The sequence below is a fragment of the Bufo bufo genome, chromosome 3 (assembly GCF_905171765.1).
Source record: "Bufo bufo chromosome 3, aBufBuf1.1, whole genome shotgun sequence".
Lineage (NCBI taxonomy): Eukaryota > Metazoa > Chordata > Amphibia > Anura > Bufonidae > Bufo > Bufo bufo.
The window spans coordinates 90,650,906-90,669,642 of record NC_053391.1 but is presented as its reverse complement, the minus strand read 5'-3'; the positions used below and the strand labels follow the sequence as shown (position 1 = coordinate 90,669,642).

Here is an 18,737-nt window from a genome sequence, read left to right as displayed (position 1 = left end):
TCCACATGTTTCTAAAGCCCCGTTTTCTTATAGGAAATTCTTCGCCGGAGGTGAAATGAGTAAGAGCATTATATATTGATATATCGCAGTATAAGGAATTTAAGTAGCCAAAAAAAAAAAATGACTTCAGTGGGGTGACAGAAGAGTTAAAAAGGGCTTCTGTCACCCCACTAAAGTAATTTTATTTTTTTGGGCTACTTAAATTCCTTATACTGCGATATATCAATATATGATGCTCTTACTCATTTTCGTTCAGTAGTTTAATCAAAAAACGTACTTTTATAATATGTAAATTACCTCTCTACCAGCAAGTAGGGCGGCTACTTGCTGGTAGCAGCCGCATCCTCCTCTCATAAAGACGCCCCCTCCTCATGTTGATTGACAGGGCCAGCGAACGCACTCGTCCTCTGACTGGCCCTGTCTGCAATTCAAATCCAGCGCCTGTCTTCATTCGGCGCAGGCGCACTGAGAGAAGGAGGCTCGCCTCCTCAGCACTCGCTCAGTGCGCCTGCGCCGATGACGTCTTCTCTTTCGGTGACGTCATTCGGCGCAGGCGCACTGAGGGAAGTGCTGAGGAGCCGAGCCGAATGAAGACAGGCGCGGGATTTGAATTGCAGACAGGGCCAGTCAGAGGACGAGTGCGTTCGCTGGCCCTGTCAATCAACATGAGGAGGGGGCGTCTTTATGAGAGGAGGATGTGGCTGCTACCAGCAAGTAGCCGCCCTACTAGCTGGTAGACAGGTAATTTACATATTATAAAAGTCTGTTTTTTTATGAAACTACTGAATGAAAATGAGTAAGAGCATTATATATTGATATATCGCAGTATAAGGAATTTAAGTAGCCAAAAAAAAAAAAATTACTTTAGTGGGGTGACAGAAGCCCTTGAAGTCTCTTCCACCGGCTGCTCAGGTAGCCCGGTGACGTCACAGGCACTGATGGGCGGGCTTAAGCGCTGCTCTAGCCAGTAAAACGGCTAGGGCAGCGCTAAAGCCCGCCCATCAGAGCCGGTGACGTCACCGAACACACTGCTCAGGTCAGGGGAACTGCCTGGGTGAAAATGGAGGTATATCCGGGTTCAGCTCTGAACCCGGACAACCCCTTTAATGACGGATCCGTCTTTGCAATGTTAAAGATAATACAACCGGATCCGTTCATGTAATATCAGTAACGGAAGCGTTTTTGCTGAACCCTGCCGGATCCAGCAAAAACTCTAGTGTTAAAGTAGACTAAATCCACCTTTACTTATGACCCACTGGTCCTATTCTGGTGTCACCTTTCTTTTTGTCTCGTCCATTTCCATCTTGGCTTCCGATATTAATTGCATATAACATTTTACTGTCGCATAAAAAGCTTGTTTTCATTTTGAAAATTACCTGAAGCGTTCACCAACTTTTTTTTTTTACTGTGTTCCCCTTTAAATGTAGACTGTGCACACACCGCTGCTCCCCTCGGGACATTAACGTTATTTATATTTTTATTTCCATGTAGTTAAGAAAACAAAGCGGAGACCTTGGGACGTCCTGCCTTACGCTTCCCTGTGCTTTCCGTTCCTGTGTGCGGTTTTCGGAGAACGTACACGGAATCCTCCTGCCGAACCTTTCGGTGCATGTTACAGATCGCAGGATCTCCGACCAGAGTCTGACTCGTGTATGCTTCCTCAGGTCGCAAGAATGACCTGCAGAAAAGTGACCAAGCTTGTCCGGAGCGTTGAGCAGTCGGAGGGGGATGGTGCCCGTGTCCACAGGAGCATTGGCAGACCAGAGGTAGACACTTTATTTCTGCATTCTTAGTAAAACCGTCCATTGAGGTATCGGACAATAAAGCCATTTTTCCTAAACGCGGTTCCACAAATCCCTGAGGTTTCTTGTGGTTCCATGAAGGAAGGAAAGACAAGATGTTTTACTTTTAAGATGGCAAATTGATCTCAACCGGCTCAGGGCAAAAGTCATCTGATCAGAATATGAGTCCGGCCATGACATGATCCTTTGTTTTCTACTCATTTCATAGTAGTCTGCTAAAAATTGCATCTTTGTCAGAGTTTTATCACATGATAGATGTGAAATCAGAAACATTATGTGTGTGGCCTACACATGGAATATGCAGTATCCTGGTAAAATCTGCCGCAGAACATGTATTAACCCCTTCACCCCCAACGCCGTAATAGTACGGTGCTGGGAGGGTCTTTAAAGATGGCGCCCGCTTATAGCAGACACCCGCAGCTAATGTACGCAACCAGCAGTAATGCCGATCGCGGACATTTAACCTCTCAATCCTGACCACGGCATCTGAGCGCGCTGAAAACCTAAAGCGCGCGCTTTCAGTGGTGCTCCGGCTCCCCCGTGTGGCGATTGGAGGAGGCAGGGCATGTATGCAGCAGCCCCTGTCTTTGTGAATGACAGGAGGCTGCTGCATAGTATTTCCTATGGAGCCCTTGCCTGTAATAGGGGTCCATAGGAAAGTAGCCAAATCCTCATAGATTCCAATGCTAGTGCATTGGAGTCTATGATAATGGCAATCAGATGATTGATTGTTATAGTTCCCTATGGGAACTATAAAAAAAAAAGTGTAAAAAAATAAAAAAAATAACATAAAAATTCAAATAACCCCCCTTTTTCCAAAATAAAAGAACTAAAAAATTTCAAAAAATACACATCATGGGTGTCGCAATGTGTGAAAACGCCCATAGTATAAAAATATATTCCCCATACGGCAAACAGCAAAACGGAAAAAAGCGACCAAATGGCCGATTCGCCGCTTCATTTTCTACATAAAAATTTATTAAAGAGTGATCAAAAAGTCATACACATCCTGGTACACAGAATGGTATCAATGACAAGTTCAGATCGCCACGCAAAAAATTAGACTCTATACAGGTCCATACACATAATAAAAATAAAAAAAAAGTTTTATAGGGGTCAAAATATGGCGACAAAAAAATAAAACAGATTTTTTTCCCACTTTGTAATTTTTTTTATCACTATCAAAACGCAAGAAAAACATATAAGGTATCGCCGGATTTGTACTGACCTGTAGAATAAAAGTAACTGGTCAGTTTTATCGTACATTGAACGTCTTAAATGAAAAACCTGTAAAACTGTGGTGGAATTGCTTTTTTTAAAAATTTTATTTCACCCCATTTGGAATTTTTTTTCCCGCTTCCCACTACATCATATGCAATATTAAATGGTGATGTTGGAAAGTACAACTTGTCCCGCAAAAAACAAGATCTCATATGGCTATGTGAACAGACAAATAAAAAAGTTATGGCTCTGGTAAGGCAGGGAGAGCAAAACGAAAATGCAAAAAAAAAAAACTCCGGGGGTGAAAGGGTGGAATATATGATATGTACTTGTTAAATTTAATCATCCTGAAATGTTGAAGTTGTGTTTTTTGTTTTTATATACTTTATTTTGTGATATTGTGTAAAGAGATAGCTATCCTACATGTGTGACCACCCAGTGGTTGAGTTGTGAATTGCAATCAGTGGTGGTATATTGAATTGGTACTGGAATGGGAGAGTTTTCTGGGCATGCTCTGTGCTCAGTGCAGAAGTCATTGTACAAGGAATTAATAGATAAGCTTTGGCCTATTTTCACCTATTTTGATTGATGGGTCATGTCTTATCTGTCATTCTAATCCTGCCTGTAATGATATCACCTCATTTGCATATAAGTTAAAACAATTTCCCCGTAAAAAGGACATCAGATCAGCTTAAAGGAGTTATCCAACCACCAAAATGCCCGGGCCCCTCATGCAGGTTATACTTACCCTGCTCCCCAGCAACCGCTGCATCTGCCTGTCGTGCGGATCAAAACATGGGGGTGGCGGTAGGGGTTTGGTTTTGGGCAACCAAGGACATGCCTTTCTAGCGTCACCCACGATGCTAGGGAGGCTCGTTCCCATCGTGGCCTGCTATTGGCTGCCGCCCACTCCAATTCCCCGTCGCCGGATGTTTTGATCTGCGCAATGGGGAGATGCAGCTGCGGCGATGTGGGGATCAGAAGCGACGCAGGTGCCGGGGAGTGGGGTAAGTATAACCAGTATGAGGGGCCCAGGCATTTTGGGGGGCATTGTAGGGGGGTCGGATAACCCCTTTAACCACCTCCGGACCGCTGTACGCACAGACGCGTCCTGGAGGTGGTTGTTTCATTACGAGTGGACGCGCCGGCGCGTCCTCTCGCGAGACGCGAGATTTCGGTCTCAGCCGGCCCGCGCATGCGCATCGCGGGCCGGCAAAAGTTCGAGGAGAATTGCATCAGCAACCTGCCAGCCAATGATCGTCGCTGGCAGGTTGCTGATTTTTAAAAAAATCGAATCACAAGCCAGATAACACATCATATTAGTAAATATGATCTGTTATATGGCTTGTCTGCTCCTCTGCTGGTCCTTTTCGTCGGTTGGATCCAGCACAGGAGCAGACTGAACTGTGAGTACACCAAACACTACACCTTAGCCCCAGATCACCCCCCTGCACCCCAATTAACCCTTTGATCACCCCTTTGATCGCCCCTGTCAATCACCAGTGAAAGGAAAAAAAGTGATCAGTGTAAACTGTCACTTTTTTTTTTTCACTGGTATTGACTGATAGGTTTTAGGGATAGTTTAGGCCCCTTGGTTAGGTAGTTAGCGTCAGTTAGCGCCCACCCCACCGCACCGCAGTCACTTTTATTCGCTGATTAGCGTACCGCTAATCAGCATTTGTACTTTTATAGTATCTGTAAGTGATCAAAACTGATCACGGTCAGATCTATAATAGTATTAGTGTCACTTTAGTTCGCCCTCCACCCAAAACGCAGTGTTTGCCCGATCAGGCCTGATCGGTCGCCCACACGTGCGTTCACCCACACCCGCCCCACCGCAGTGACAAAAAATTATTATTTTTTGATCACTGCACATTCACTTTACACGCACTGCGGCGATAAAAAAATCAGTTTTGATATTTTTTATCAACCGCAGCGGCCTCCGGTACTTCGCTAGCCTCCCCTTTGTAAGACAGGTTTGCTTTTTTTCTTGGGTAGTCTCAGGGAATACCCCTAAATTTAGTAGTCCAAAATGTCAAACAGGGGGTATTCTTCTGAAGAGGCCTACAGGATTCTGACCCAGTCGGATGAGGAGTGGGAACCCTCATCTGACGAATCTAGCGGGTCAGAATATGAACCTGTGGAAAGCAGTGGCTCTCTGACCCAAAGTTCGGACGAGGAGGTGGAGGTCCCTGGCAGCACCAGGCGTACCCGGCCCCGTGTCGCTAGACCACAGGTTACGCAGGATCCGTTTCAAGAGCAGCAGAGTGGGGCTGTCGCTGCCGGATCACGTGGTGAGGCATACACCAGCAGCGCAGCCCTTCCTGGACCTAGTACCAGCACTGCCGTACAACATGGTGAAGTAGCGAGCACCAGAAGGGCAGTTGAAGCTGGTACGGTGGCACGTGCAGTAGTTACCCCGTCGCAGCCACCGCGCAGACAGGCCCGTAGACCCCCTAGAGTCCCTGAGGTGCTGGCAAACCCTGATTGGCAGTCACCAACTTCAGCCGCACCTGTAGTTCCCCCTTTCACCGCCCAGTCTGGAGTTCGGGTTGAGACGGCTCAAATCGGTTCGGCCCTGGGATTTTTTGAGCTGTTCTTGACTGCGGAGCTCTTGGACTTAGTCGTGGCAGAGACCAACCAGTATGCCACACAATTTATAACCGCAAACCCGGAAAGCTATTATGCCCAGCCTTTCCGGTGGAAAGCAGTCCAAGTTTCCGAACTTAAAATTTTTCTGGGCCTTCTCCTCAACATGGGCCTGACAAAAAAACATGAATTGCGGTCATATTGGTCCACGAACCCAATTCATCACATGCCCATGTTCTCTGCTGCTATGTCCAGGACACGATTTGAGACCATCCTGCGTTTTCTGCATTTTAGCGACAACACCACCTCCCGTCCCAGAGGCCACCCAGCTTTTGACCGGCTCCACAAAATTCGGCCCCTCATAGACCATTTCAACCAGAAATTTGCAGATTTGTATACCCCTGAGCAAAACATCTGCGTAGACGAGTCCCTAATACATTTTACCGGGCGCCTTGGCTTCAAACAATACATCCCAAGCAAGCGTGCCCGGTATGGGGTCAAATTGTATAAGCTCTGTGAAAGGGCCACAGGCTATACCCACAAATTTCGGATCTATGAGGGAAAAGATCAGACCCTGGAGCCGGTCGGTTGCCCTGACTACCTGGGGAGCAGTGGGAAGACAGTCTGGGACTTGGTGTCACCCTTATTCGGCAAGGGGTACCATCTTTATGTGGACAATTTTTACACAAGTGTGGCCCTCTTTAGGCATTTGTTTCTAGAACGGATTTGCGCCTGTGGCACCGCGCGAACTAGTCGCGTGGGCTTCCCCCAACGGCTTGTAACCACCCGTCTTGCAAGGGGGGAGAGGGCTGCCTTGTGTAACGAAGAACTGCTCGCGGTGAAATGGAGAGACAAGCGTGACGTTTACATGCTCTCCTCCATTCACGCAGACACGACAATCCAAATTGAAAGGGCAACCCGTGTCATTGAAAAGCCCCTCTCAGTCCACGACTATAATGCGCTCATGGGAGGGGTGGACTTCAATGACCAGATGTTGGCTCCCTATTTAGTTTCCCGCAGAACCAGACGCTGGTATAAGAAGGTGTCTGTATATTTAATTCAATTGGCGCTGTACAATAGTTTTGTTCTCTACAGTAAGGCTGGGAGAACAGGATCCTTCCTCAAATTCCAGGAAGAGATCATCGCGAACCTCCTTTACCCAGGAGGTTCCGTGGCCCCATCCACCAGTGTAGTTAGCCGTCTACACGAGCGACATTTCCCCAGTGTCGTTGCTGGTACCTCAACCCAACCGCCACCCCGAAAAAAATGTTGTGTCTGTAGCAGGAGTGGAATAAGGCGTGACACCCGCTATTTCTGTCCTGACTGCCCTGACCACCCTGCCCTATACTTAGGTGAGTGTTTCCGGAAGTACCACACACAGGTACACCTAGCATAGGGATTGCATCTCACAGGACAGGCACACAGGGCTATTAGGGCCCTTACACTCACAGCTGCTGCAAACCTCTCCTTTCACCTGGGATAAAGTGCATAACGTACTTCGCCACATCTTTGGGCGATTTGCGCTTTGCACATTGTCCCATGGGGAAGGAGAGGTTTGTTCTATAAAGGTAAAAAAAACGAAACAAAAAAAAAATTACCGGTAAGTAAAAAAGTTTAAAAAGTTTAAAAAAAGTTAATAAAGTTATTGCTTTGCGGCCTGGTTTTTTCTTTTTTGTTTTGTTTTTTTTACCTTCCAGGTGGACCAACCGATCGACTAGCTGCAGCACTGATGTGCATTCGGACAGAAGCATTGCGCTGCTGTCAGATTACACGCAAGTCGGTGTATGCGGCGCTGCAAGACGAGATTTCTCCTCTGCAGTAAAAGATACGTTTGCCGAGGCATATGAGCTGAGGAGGTGGCGGTGTTCATATACTTTGGCAAACACTTTGTATATATAAAAAAAAAAATCCCGGCAATGATTTATTCATCCACATCGATTGATGTGAATGGAGAAATCGGGTTTGCCAGGGCATACGAGCTGAAGTGGGTATGGATGTTGGGCGGAGCTCCTATGTCCTGGCAGACGCCTTTCCCCTCCTTTTTCTTTTTTTGGCAGAGATTTTTTCATCCACATTGATCGATGCGAATGAAGAAATCTGTGCCGTTCATTTTTTTCTTTCAGCCCAGAGGCTGAACGGAAAAAAAAAATCTCATTACCCGTATGCTCAATATAAGGAGAATAGCAGAAACTCCTAATGCTGGCCATACATGTAATGATTGTGGAGACCCTCAAATGCCAGGGCAGTACAAACACCCCACAAATAACACCATTTTGGAAAGAAGACACCCCAAGGTATTCGCTGAGGGGCATATTGAGTCCATGAAAGATTGAAATTTTTGTCCCAAGTTAGCGGAAAGGGAGACTTTGTGAGAACAAAATCAAAAAAAATCAATTTCCGCTAACTTGTGCCAAAAAATTTTTTTTTCTATGAACTCGCCATGCCCCTCATTGAATACCTTGGGGTGTCTTCTTTCCAAAATGGGGTCACATGTGGGGTATTTATACTGCCCTGGCATTTTAGGGGCCCCAAAGTGTGAGAAGAAGTCTGGTATCCAAATGTCTAAAAATGCCCTCCTAAAAGGAATTTGGGCACCTTTGCCCACCTAGGCTGCAAAAAAGTGTCACACATCTGGTATCTCTGTATTCAGGAGAAGTTGAGGAATGTGTTTTGGGGTGTCTTTTTACATATACCCATGCTGGGTGAGATAAATATCTTGGTCAAATGCCAACTTTGTATAAAAAAATGGGAAAAGTTGTCTTTTGCCAAGATATTTCTCTCACCCAGCATGGGTATATGTAAAATGACACCACAAAACACATTTCTAACCTTCTCCCGAGTACGGAGATACCAGATGTGTGACACTTTTTTGCAGCCTAGGTGGGCAAAGGGGCCCACATTCCAAAGAGCACCTTTCGGATTTCACAGGTCATTTACCTACTTACCACACATTAGGGCCCCTGGAAAATGCCAGGGCAGTATAACTACCCCACAAGTGACCCCATTTTGGAAAGAAGACACCCCAAGGTATTCTGTGAGGGGCATGGCAAGTTCCTAGAATTTTTTATTTTTTGTCACAAGTTAGTGGAAAATGATGATTTTTTATTTTTTTATTTTTTTCATACAAAGTCTCATATTCCACTAACTTGTGACAAAAAATAAAAACTTCCATGAACTCACTATGCCCATCAGCGAATACCTTGGGGTCTCTTCTTTCCAAAATGGGGTCACTTGTGGGGTAGTTATACTGCCCTGGCATTCTAGGGGCCCAAATGTGTGGTAAGGAGTTTGAAATCAAATTCAGTAAAAAATGACCTGTGAAATCCGAAAGGTGCTCTTTGGAATATGGGCCCCTTTGCCCACCTAGGCTGCAAAAAAGTGTCACACATCTGGTATCTCCGTACTCAGGAGAAGGTGGGGAATGTGTTTTGGGGTGTCATTTTACATATACCCATGCTGGGTGAGAGAAATATCTTGGCAAAAGACAACTTTTCCCATTTTTTTATACAAAGTTGGCATTTGACCAAGATATTTATCTGACCCAGCATGGGTATATGTAAAAAGACACCCCAAAACACATTCCTCAACTTCTCCTGAATACAGAGATACCAGATGTGTGACACTTTTTTGCAGCCTAGGTGGGCAAAGGGGCCCATATTCCAAAGAGCACCTTTCGGATTTCACAGGTCATTTTTTACTGAATTTGATTTCAAACTCCTTACCACACATTTGGGCCCCTAGAATGCCAGGGCAGTATAACTACCCCACAAGTGACCCCATTTTGGAAAGAAGAGACCCCAAGGTATTCGCTGATGGGCATAGTGAGTTCATGGAAGTTTTTATTTTTTGTCACAAGTTAGTGGAATATGAGACTTTGTATGAGAAAAAAAAAAAAACATCATTTTCCACTAACTTGTGACAAAAAATAAAAAATTCTAGGAACTCGCCATGCCCCTCACGGAATACCGTGGGGTGTCTTCTTTCCAAAATGGGATCACTTGTGGGGTAGTTATACTGCCCTGGCATTCTAGGGGCCCAAATGTGTGGTAAGGAGTTTGAAATCAAATTCTGTAAAAAATGACCTGTGAAATCCGAAAGGTGCTCTTTGGAATATGGGCCCCTTTGCCCACCTAGGCTGCAAAAAAGTGTCACACATCTGGTATCTCTGTATTCAGGAGAAGTTGAGGAATGTGTTTTGGGGTGTCTTTTTACATATACCCATGCTGGGTGAGATAAATATCTTGGTCAAATGCCAACTTTGTATAAAAAAATGGGAAAAGTTGTCTTTTGCCAAGATATTTCTCTCACCCAGCATGGGTATATGTAAAATGACACCCCAAAACACATTCCCCACCTTCTCCTGAGTACGGAGATACCAGATGTGTGACACTTTTTTGCAGCCTAGGTGGGCAAAGGGGCCCATATTCCAAAGAGCACCTTTCGGATTTCACAGGTCATTTTTTACTAAATTTGATTTCAAACTCCTTACCACACATTTGGGCCCCTAGAATGCCAGGGCAGTATAACCACCCCACAAGTGACCCCATTTTGGAAAGAAGAGACCCCAAGGTATTTCGTGATGGGCATAGTGAGTTCATAGAAGTTTTTATTTTTTGTCACAAGTTAGTGGAATATGAGACTTTGTAAGAAAAAAAAAATCATCATTTTCCGCTAACTTGTGACAAAAAATAAAAAGTTCTATGAACTCACTATGCCCATCAGCGAATACCTTAGGGTGTGTACTTTCCGAAATGGGGTCATTTGTGGGGTGTTTGTACTGTCTGGGCATTGTAGAACCTCAGGAAACATGACAGGTGCTCAGAAAGTCAGAGCTGCTTCAAAAAGCGGAAATTCACATTTTTGTACCATAGTTTGTAAACGCTATAACTTTTACCCAAACCATTTTTTTTTTTTACCCAAACATTTTTTTTTTATCAAAGACATGTAGAACTATAAATTTAGAGCAAAATTTCTATATGGATCTCGTTTTTTTTTGCAAAATTTTACAACTGAAAGTGAAAAATGTCATTTTTTTGCAAAAAAATCGTTAAATTTCGATTAATAACAAAAAAAGTAAAAATGTCAGCAGCAATGAAATACCACCAAATGAAAGCTCTATTAGTGAGAAGAAAAGGAGGTAAAATTCATTTGGGTGGTAAGTTGCATGACCGAGCAATAAACGGTGAAAGTAGTGTAGGTCAGAAGTGTAAAAAGTGGCCTGGTCTTTCAGGGTGTTTAAGCACTGGGGGCTGAGGTGGTTAAGAAAGGTATGATTGTAAGCAGCAGGGTAAGCCCTACCAGACAATATGCCTGGTTTACTAGGGCTAATCCTGCTGACAGATTGGCTTTGCTTGCCTTTCATATTGGTTCTATAGCAGTTGTCAGCACTACAATGTATCCGCAGCGGGGTGAACGCATAACACAGGCGGCTTCCAAAGTAAAGCAATGATTCATCTGCTTGGAACGCTCCTCGTGTCCTGCTCACAAGGAGATCCCACAACTGAATTACTGCACATCCTGCCAAATTCGCCTACAATAGTTTGTTGATTTTAGAGAGATCAAATTGGGGCACGGCAATAGGAAAATATGTATGCAGTGACCGGGCTGCGGGGGAGGGGGGGGAACCCTGAAACTATACACTAGAAACGGGAGAAGATCAGAATCCAACATTTTGGTGAGGGGGGGGAGGGGGGGGGGGGACACTATTTGGGTATATTCACGCATGGAAGAATTGCATGCTTGAAATATTTGCAGCTGAAAATCAGTTCCATAACGGGGCTATTGTAGAAGGCCACGTATAATTGGGGTCTCCATAGAAAAAGTCAGTCCTTCAGATTCTGCTAGTGTTGTGCTTGGTTTTGCAGCTCGGCCCTCTTCACTTCAATGGGTCTGAATTGTGCCATGTGACTGATGAACGTAGGGTGGCCGCTGGCTTCACCCCAGAAAGCCGGATGTCACCAGCCACGCCACCACACGGATAAACCTCGCCCCCGGTTCCATGAAGCCACGGCAGGAAGGAAATGGGAGGAGAGGGAAGCACTTTCAAGGGAATGTGAGCTGAGGGCAGCCCAGGCGCTTCTCTCCCCCTCAGTCAGCCATGTCTGCGGTTCTAGTGACTGACCGGGGGTGAGAGAAGCCTCGGTCAGTTTGTGCTTACAGCTCATGCTCAGATAGCACAGTGCTGCTGAAAGGGTGGGTATCCCTGTGTCCGTCCAGGCCCTGTGCCGGATGGAGGACAGGGAACCAGAAAACCAGATTGTCCACCCTAGATAAACGGGATGTCACATGTGCAGCGTGCCAGGGCTTCCTAAGCAGTGATGGCCAGTTCGCATGCGAACATATGCGGGCTGCCATCTTTTTTCACAAGTCCGGCGAGGCACAGGTAAGTCCTTACCTGTGCCTGTGCGCGAGCCGGTCTGAAAACAAGTGCGGTCAGCAGGAGCAGGCAGTTCCGAGAACAGCCACCGGGGGCATGTCAGTTTTAGTAACTACTTGAATTCTGGTGCATCTATTCTTATGACTCTGTGTTGCTCTATTATTCCTTTTGGAAGTTTATGAATGAATTGCCAGCATCCTTTAATAAAGGACAAGATGGGTGTTATCAGATGGGGGAGGGGGGGGGGGGGGGGGGGGTCCCTGCACAGTCTGACATTATCCAATCAATGTTACCAGTGTCAGACTGTGTAGGGACACAACCCCTACTGGTAACTCCCATCTGGACCTTTATTGGAGACTGCTGGCAATTCTTTCATAAAATTTTAGTCTAAATAACAGAGGAATGGCACTTGGAAAAGTAGTTACTAGAACGGACATATCAGGAAAGGTGAAAGGCCCTCTTTAAGCCATCACACAGGATAAGGAGGAGAATGAGAGTGATATACGTGATCCAGTGAGGGGAAGTTCCCATAATCCCGTCTTGTTGCCCCTGCGCTGGAGTAAGCTGTGCCTAACATTAAGAGGCAGATGTGTCTAATAAATTAGGCACCTCTCTGGCACTCTGTGTGCTGGAAACTAAACTTCACCCCCTATAATGACCCCCCCCCCTAATGCCCGGGCACCTGGTAAAGGAAGACTGAAGATTCTCTCCCGGCCGGGCCGCGCAATGTCCTGAACGCGCACGCCGCCGCACATGATGACTTCTTCCTGGCCAGTATAGTATAGAGCCGTGAACGCGCACGCCGGCTCTGTACTATACAGGCCAGGAATAAGTCACCATGGCGCATGCGCGGCGTGCGTGTTCAGGACATTGCACGGCCCGGCCGGGAGAAAAACTTCAGTCTTCTCCGCAAGCGCAGCCTGGCCGGGAGAAGACATCACTCAAGCCCAGCCGAATCCAGGAAGTGGACGTCACGCTGGACGAAGGTATTAAAACTGAAGATGGGAATACCCCTTTAAGTTAGTGATAATAACAACTTGGCCTAAGTTGTCTGGCTGTGTCCAGGCACTCTGTAAGCGTCTCCTGGTCACGTGTGCTAATGAGGTCTATAAGCCTTGGTTAGCTGTTACCCTCACTAGTCTCCTTGCATCTCTGTGTATAGACTCACGGTCTGGTGCTGGTCTTCTGTAATGATCTTCTCCAGACTTGATCAGGGCCCAGAGGAAAGTACAGCAGTTACATGGTGACTTTGGCCTGTGTCTCTCCTCCATGGACTTGCTTCTTCCACCTCCAACTTCCTTTTCTACATTCTGCTCTAAGCTAGACACACCTCACTATATATACTATGTGGTGCCAGCACCACCTAGGGGCGAATGGATGTAATGACATTGCCAGCCAGAAAATAGGAAATACCATACGATGCAATTGCAGATGTTTGAAGTGTCCCATTTACACATATAGGTGGGACGCTGCACATGGTCTAGGCTAAGCTGAGAGAAGGCCGCGGCGCTACTGTGAGCGCAAGTGCTTTCTCAAAAAGCTGATTGGCGGGGGTGTCAGACCCCCCCAATGATCAGATACTTGGACTATAAGTATATAAGTTTTAGAAAACCCCTTGAATTCCTGTCCATTGGAGTGAGTTTGAAGTCCAGTGGGTTCGTGAAAGTGAGTGTTGTGGTGTATGTGTGACGATACTGTTTAGGCTTGGTTTACATACCGTTTTTTGCCTACGTTTAACATATACGTTGGGGGGAAAAAAGAAGCAAGTGTAGTATACCATACTTTTCCATCCCACCGGGTCCAGTAAAAAATGTATACGTTTTTTTTTTTTTACAATAGAAGTCTATGGTGACCGGATGCCACTGTAAGGCATCCGTCAGAGGCATCTGTTTAATGTATACTTTAAATGTAAGACAAAAACGTGATGTGAACCCAGCGTTATTGCTGCTGTTATAAGATAAGCGCACATTCGTCTGACCGTTCATTCTCGATCATTCCCCTGTGTATATATGTTCGCAGATCAGCTGACAGATGAACAAATGCTCGTTTGTCGCTGATCGCATCCTGTGTAAACAGGGGACGTGCTGCCGACCATATGCACACCGTATGTGGATGAACCATCGTACTAATGACCACCGTCTTTGGGCTAAAAAATATTTTTTTCCAATAGACATTTATTAAAGGGGTTTTCCGTGATCCCCATCGATCAGCTGTTTGAGGAGGTGCAGGCGCTCACAGTAGCCCCGCGGCCTTCTCTCAGATTTGCCTACGCCATGTGACATCAGGTTCATTGGTCACGTGGCCTAGGCCAGCTCAGCTCCATTGAAGTGAATGGGGCTGAGCTGCAATACCGAGCACAGCCACTATACAATGTACGGCGCTATGCTTGGTGAGCTGCGAGAAGGCCGCGGCGCTGTCTTCGCAAACAGCTGTGGGCTCGCTCAGTTTGATGACAATGTGCACTAAGAACCTCAAATTTGAGCACGCATGCACATGACCATTGGATGTTTTGCGCTCCACAAATTGCGGATCTGCAAAACACGGATACCGGCCATGTGCATTCCGCATTTTGCAGAACAGAACGGCCGGTCCCTAATAGAACAGTCCTATCCTTGTCCATAATGCGGACAATAATAGGACATGTTATATTTGTTTGCGGAAGATCCACGCGGACATACGGACGCGGAATGCACACTGAGTCATTACTGGTTTTTTTGCAACCCGTATGCGGAACCATTCATTTAAATGGGGAAGAACGGACAGGAAATAAAAATACATTCCTGTGCATGAGCCCTATAAGTGTAGAAAAATGGAACAGTAATGCAGTTTAACCACTTCAAGACTAGGCATTTTCCCCTGTTAAAGGGGTATTCTCATCTGAGACAATGGGGGCTTATCACTAGGATATGTCCCCCTTGTCTGATAGGTGCGGGTCCCACTGTCCCATTGTCTGATAGGTGGGACCCGCACCTACACCGAGAGCGGAGCGGACAAAGTGATGGCTGGAGGACTCCGGTCCGGCCACCGCCAAGCACTCTCCCCTTAGAAGTGAATGGGAGCTCACCGCGCATGTGCCACCGCCGCTCCTATTCCCTTCTATGGGCCCAAAGGAAATAGCCGAGCCAGCGCTTGGCTATTTTCGGCATCCTCATAGAAATAAATAGAGGCTGGCGGTGCATGTGCAGTGCGCCCTCCACCACTTTCGGGGCTCCGTTTAGGAGATAGGTGGGACCCGCACCTATCAGACAGTGGGGGCACATCCCAGCGAGATGGGAATACCCCTTTCATGACCAGGCATAGTCTTGTTTTTTCAGTAGATGAGGATTTCTCATTGGTTTATTCAAATAATTCTTGCGCCTCTTGTGTCATTTTTATTAGTAATTTTTTTAAAATTTTGGGTGGTATCAGGGGGAATGTTAAAAAAAAGAGGAAATAAGTGTATCTATGCATTCTGGTGCATTTTATGTAGTAATAACATTTAACTAATTGATGCCCTTTTTTTATTTTAGCTAAGAAATTTGGATCCATTCCTGATGTTGGATGAATTTAAAGGGGGCAAACCAGCAGGCTTCCCAGATCACCCTCACAGAGGATTTGAAACAGTAAGAAAGACGGGCCGTCAATAAGTTATCGCTGAATTCATTCATATTTTATTTGTTCACAAAAATACTTAAAGAGGACCTGTCTACTCTCCTGACATGTCAGTTTTAGTAACTAATTCTGGAGCATCTATTCTTATGACTCTGTGTTGCTCTATTATTCCTTCTGGAAGTTTATGAATGAATTGCCAGCATCCTTCAATAAAGGCCAAGATGGGTGTTATCAGATGGGGGGGTGTCTGACATTATCCAATGAATGTTACCAGTGTCAGACTGTAGGGACACAACCCCTACTGGTAACTCCCATCTGGACCTTTATTGGAGACTGCTGGCAATTCTTTCATCAGATTTTAGTCTAAATAACAGAGGAATGGCACTTGGAAAAGTAGTTACTAAACGGACATGTCAGGAGAGGTGAAAGGCCCTCTTTAAGCTATCACACAGGATAAGGAGGAGAATGAGAGTGATATACGTGATCCAGTGAGGGGAAGTTCCCATAATCCCGTCTTGTTGCGCCTGCGCTGGAGTAAGCTGTGCCTAACATTAAGAGGCAGATGTGTCTAATAAATTAGGCACCTCTCTGGCACTCTGTGTGCCGGAAACTAAACTTCACCCCCTATAATGACCCCTCCCCTAATGCCCGGGCACCTTATATAGGTGATATTTACCCCGCTCTCCTCGGCACCCATGTGGCACCTGACATCCGCAGGGCTGCTGCTGCATCTCCCCTTCACGTGGATTAAAACATTGAGTGACGGGGGGAGGGTCAGCCAATAGCAGGCCGCGACGGGGACAAGCCTCTCTAGCGTCACCCACGATGCTAGGGAGGCTCATCCCTATCGTGGCCTGCTATTGGCTGCACCCTCCCCCCATCCCTGGATGTTTTGATTTGCGGGACGCAGAGATGCAGAGGCGGCCGTGCAGGAATCCAGAACAACGTGGGTGCCAGGGAGCGCAGTAAATATAACCTATATGAGGTGCCCAGCCATTAGGGGGGTCATTATAGGGGTATGATAACCCCTTTAATTAACATTACTTTATGGTGTTCACTGTGTGGGATAAATACAAATTTATAGTATGGTAACATGTGCATTGTTAGGCCGCCCGTATAATCAAGCAGTTGAGGCATGGTTTGCAGGAACAGGACTAAGCACCCCGTTCCTCCCTTCTTGGTAGAAGTGGGCTGGTCCTACTTCCTGCCAGGAGGGGCAGGTCGAGTCCAGACAGCAAGGAGGTAGGAAGAACATGCCAGAGCTCCTACTCCAAGGGACCGTATCCAGTTCTCCTGCGAGGTACTTAGTCAAGGGACTTGCCAGAATCAAGAACACTGCTTCCAAGAAGCTTCAGTGGGCAGAGACAGCAGAGTAACCAGCAATATCGCAGCTTTACAGACACTGCTGCAGGTGAGGGTCTCTGGTTCAGACATCCATCACCTAGAACAACCACCAGGACATACTAACTTTAGATCTGAATCCCATAGCTGACACCTATATCTGCAAGTGCCATCAAATTGCCACACAACAAGCCACAATACTTCCTTATCTGGTGCCAGAAACTGCCCTTTGTACTTGGTGGTACCTCCCACGTATTGTAATACACATATGACACAGATTCTTAAATAAACCGCATAGGAAGTATTGCAGTTTAAGTATTGCCTTATTTTGACGGTACAGTTATTTGACAAGGACTGAATATCTGTTGTGACTTGCATATTATTACAAGTGCACCTAGAGGGCCCACACCTAAAGCCACCAGACAGGTTTTACTGCAGGACTATCAATATACAGTTGAAACCAGTTTACATACACTATATAAAAAGACACATACGCATGTTTTTCTCAATATCTGACATGAAATCCGAATAAACCTTTCGTGAGTATGTAAACTTCTGGTTTCAACTGTAGTTTGCTGATCATTTCTGAGCCAGTGTCGGAGCCCGCCGCGCAAAACTGATCCGCATGAATCCTCAGAACTCAATATAGTTAAATGCTTCCGGATTATAGCATAAATCTGCTGATATTCCAAGCCGTTCTCCATAACAAAAGCAATATTTTTTTTCTTTGGGATCATCTGTGTGTTGCTTAGATAGTAATAAGATGGCCCCATTTTTATTCATAGCAATATTTTTTGCTTTAGTCAGAGTCCACCCAGGATATTGTCATTTGGCGAGTTTAGCTGCAAAACGATCAAGTTCTATCTCATCTGCGCGACTGCACCTCGCTCATTTCACGTTGCATGTGACATGTTGTAGATGACACAAAGTGACCAGTAATGTGGTATTGGCCGCAGTGTTTTTATGATAAGTGTCAGTTTTGTGCGTGAATAGTCTGGTATGGCCTTCACACCGCCAGACCACAGGAAAATCAGGTCATTAATGTAATGTCCAGACCAGACCAAGTTAGGAGCAAACGGGTTATCCGATGAGAACAAAATCTCGTCTCTCACCACGCCATAAAAATATTGGCTACATGGGTCGTTTCAAATTTGGCAATACCAATTTTGTCATAATAAAGCTTTTTTTTTATGTGTTCTACTTCTAAACACTTTTTTTTTTGTTTTTATTAGTCCCACAAGAATACCTGCTTACATAATGTATAATAAACGTATGTACTATAGTATAGTGTATTACACCTGCCAGCATTATACTGCCCAAGGCCTAATAGACTTCTTGTAAAGCCATTTTTAGTCCTCTGTGGAAACCCATTATTCTGGGTAACAGTGGGATGTGCCTAACTGCATAGATGCCGCATTCACTTTTGACTAAGGCATCTAAGAATTAAATAGTCAGGATCAAAGCTAGCTCTGATCACAACCATTACAGCAGAGTGTCGGCTGCATATTACATCTGATACGTGCTGCTGACGGCGTGGGCTCGGCTTCTGTACTGTAAATTTATTTTGTAGTAATGTCTTCAAGACCTAAAGGGGTTAACAATTTATTTTCATGAGATTGTTCCTTGATTACAAGGTAGGATTTGGCTGTAGTTTGTGGAGGAATTCAGCAGGAAATGTTCACTTCCCCTGCAATGGACGTATAAACAGCTACCAATGAGATCAGTGAACTGTCCATGTAATGTGCCAACATGTCATTTAATATAGATGAGGGTCCTGAATGAGAGCCCCCCAATTAAGTCACTTATTTTGTAAACCT

At 45.6% G+C, this 18,737-nt stretch overlaps 1 protein-coding gene across 2 annotated transcripts in view; it reads left to right on the top strand.

Moving 5' to 3' along the window:
• PIR (pirin) overlaps window positions 1-18,737 on the top strand; it is a 97,471-nt gene that overhangs the window by 7,060 nt on the left and 71,674 nt on the right. For both annotated transcript variants that reach the window (XM_040423315.1, XM_040423314.1), the window contains exons 2-3: window positions 1,492-1,766; window positions 15,498-15,590. In XM_040423315.1, coding sequence (XP_040279249.1) covers window positions 1,653-1,766; window positions 15,498-15,590 — 207 coding nt within the window. In that variant the 5' untranslated portion in view covers window positions 1,492-1,652. The remainder of the gene's footprint in view (window positions 1-1,491; window positions 1,767-15,497; window positions 15,591-18,737) is intronic.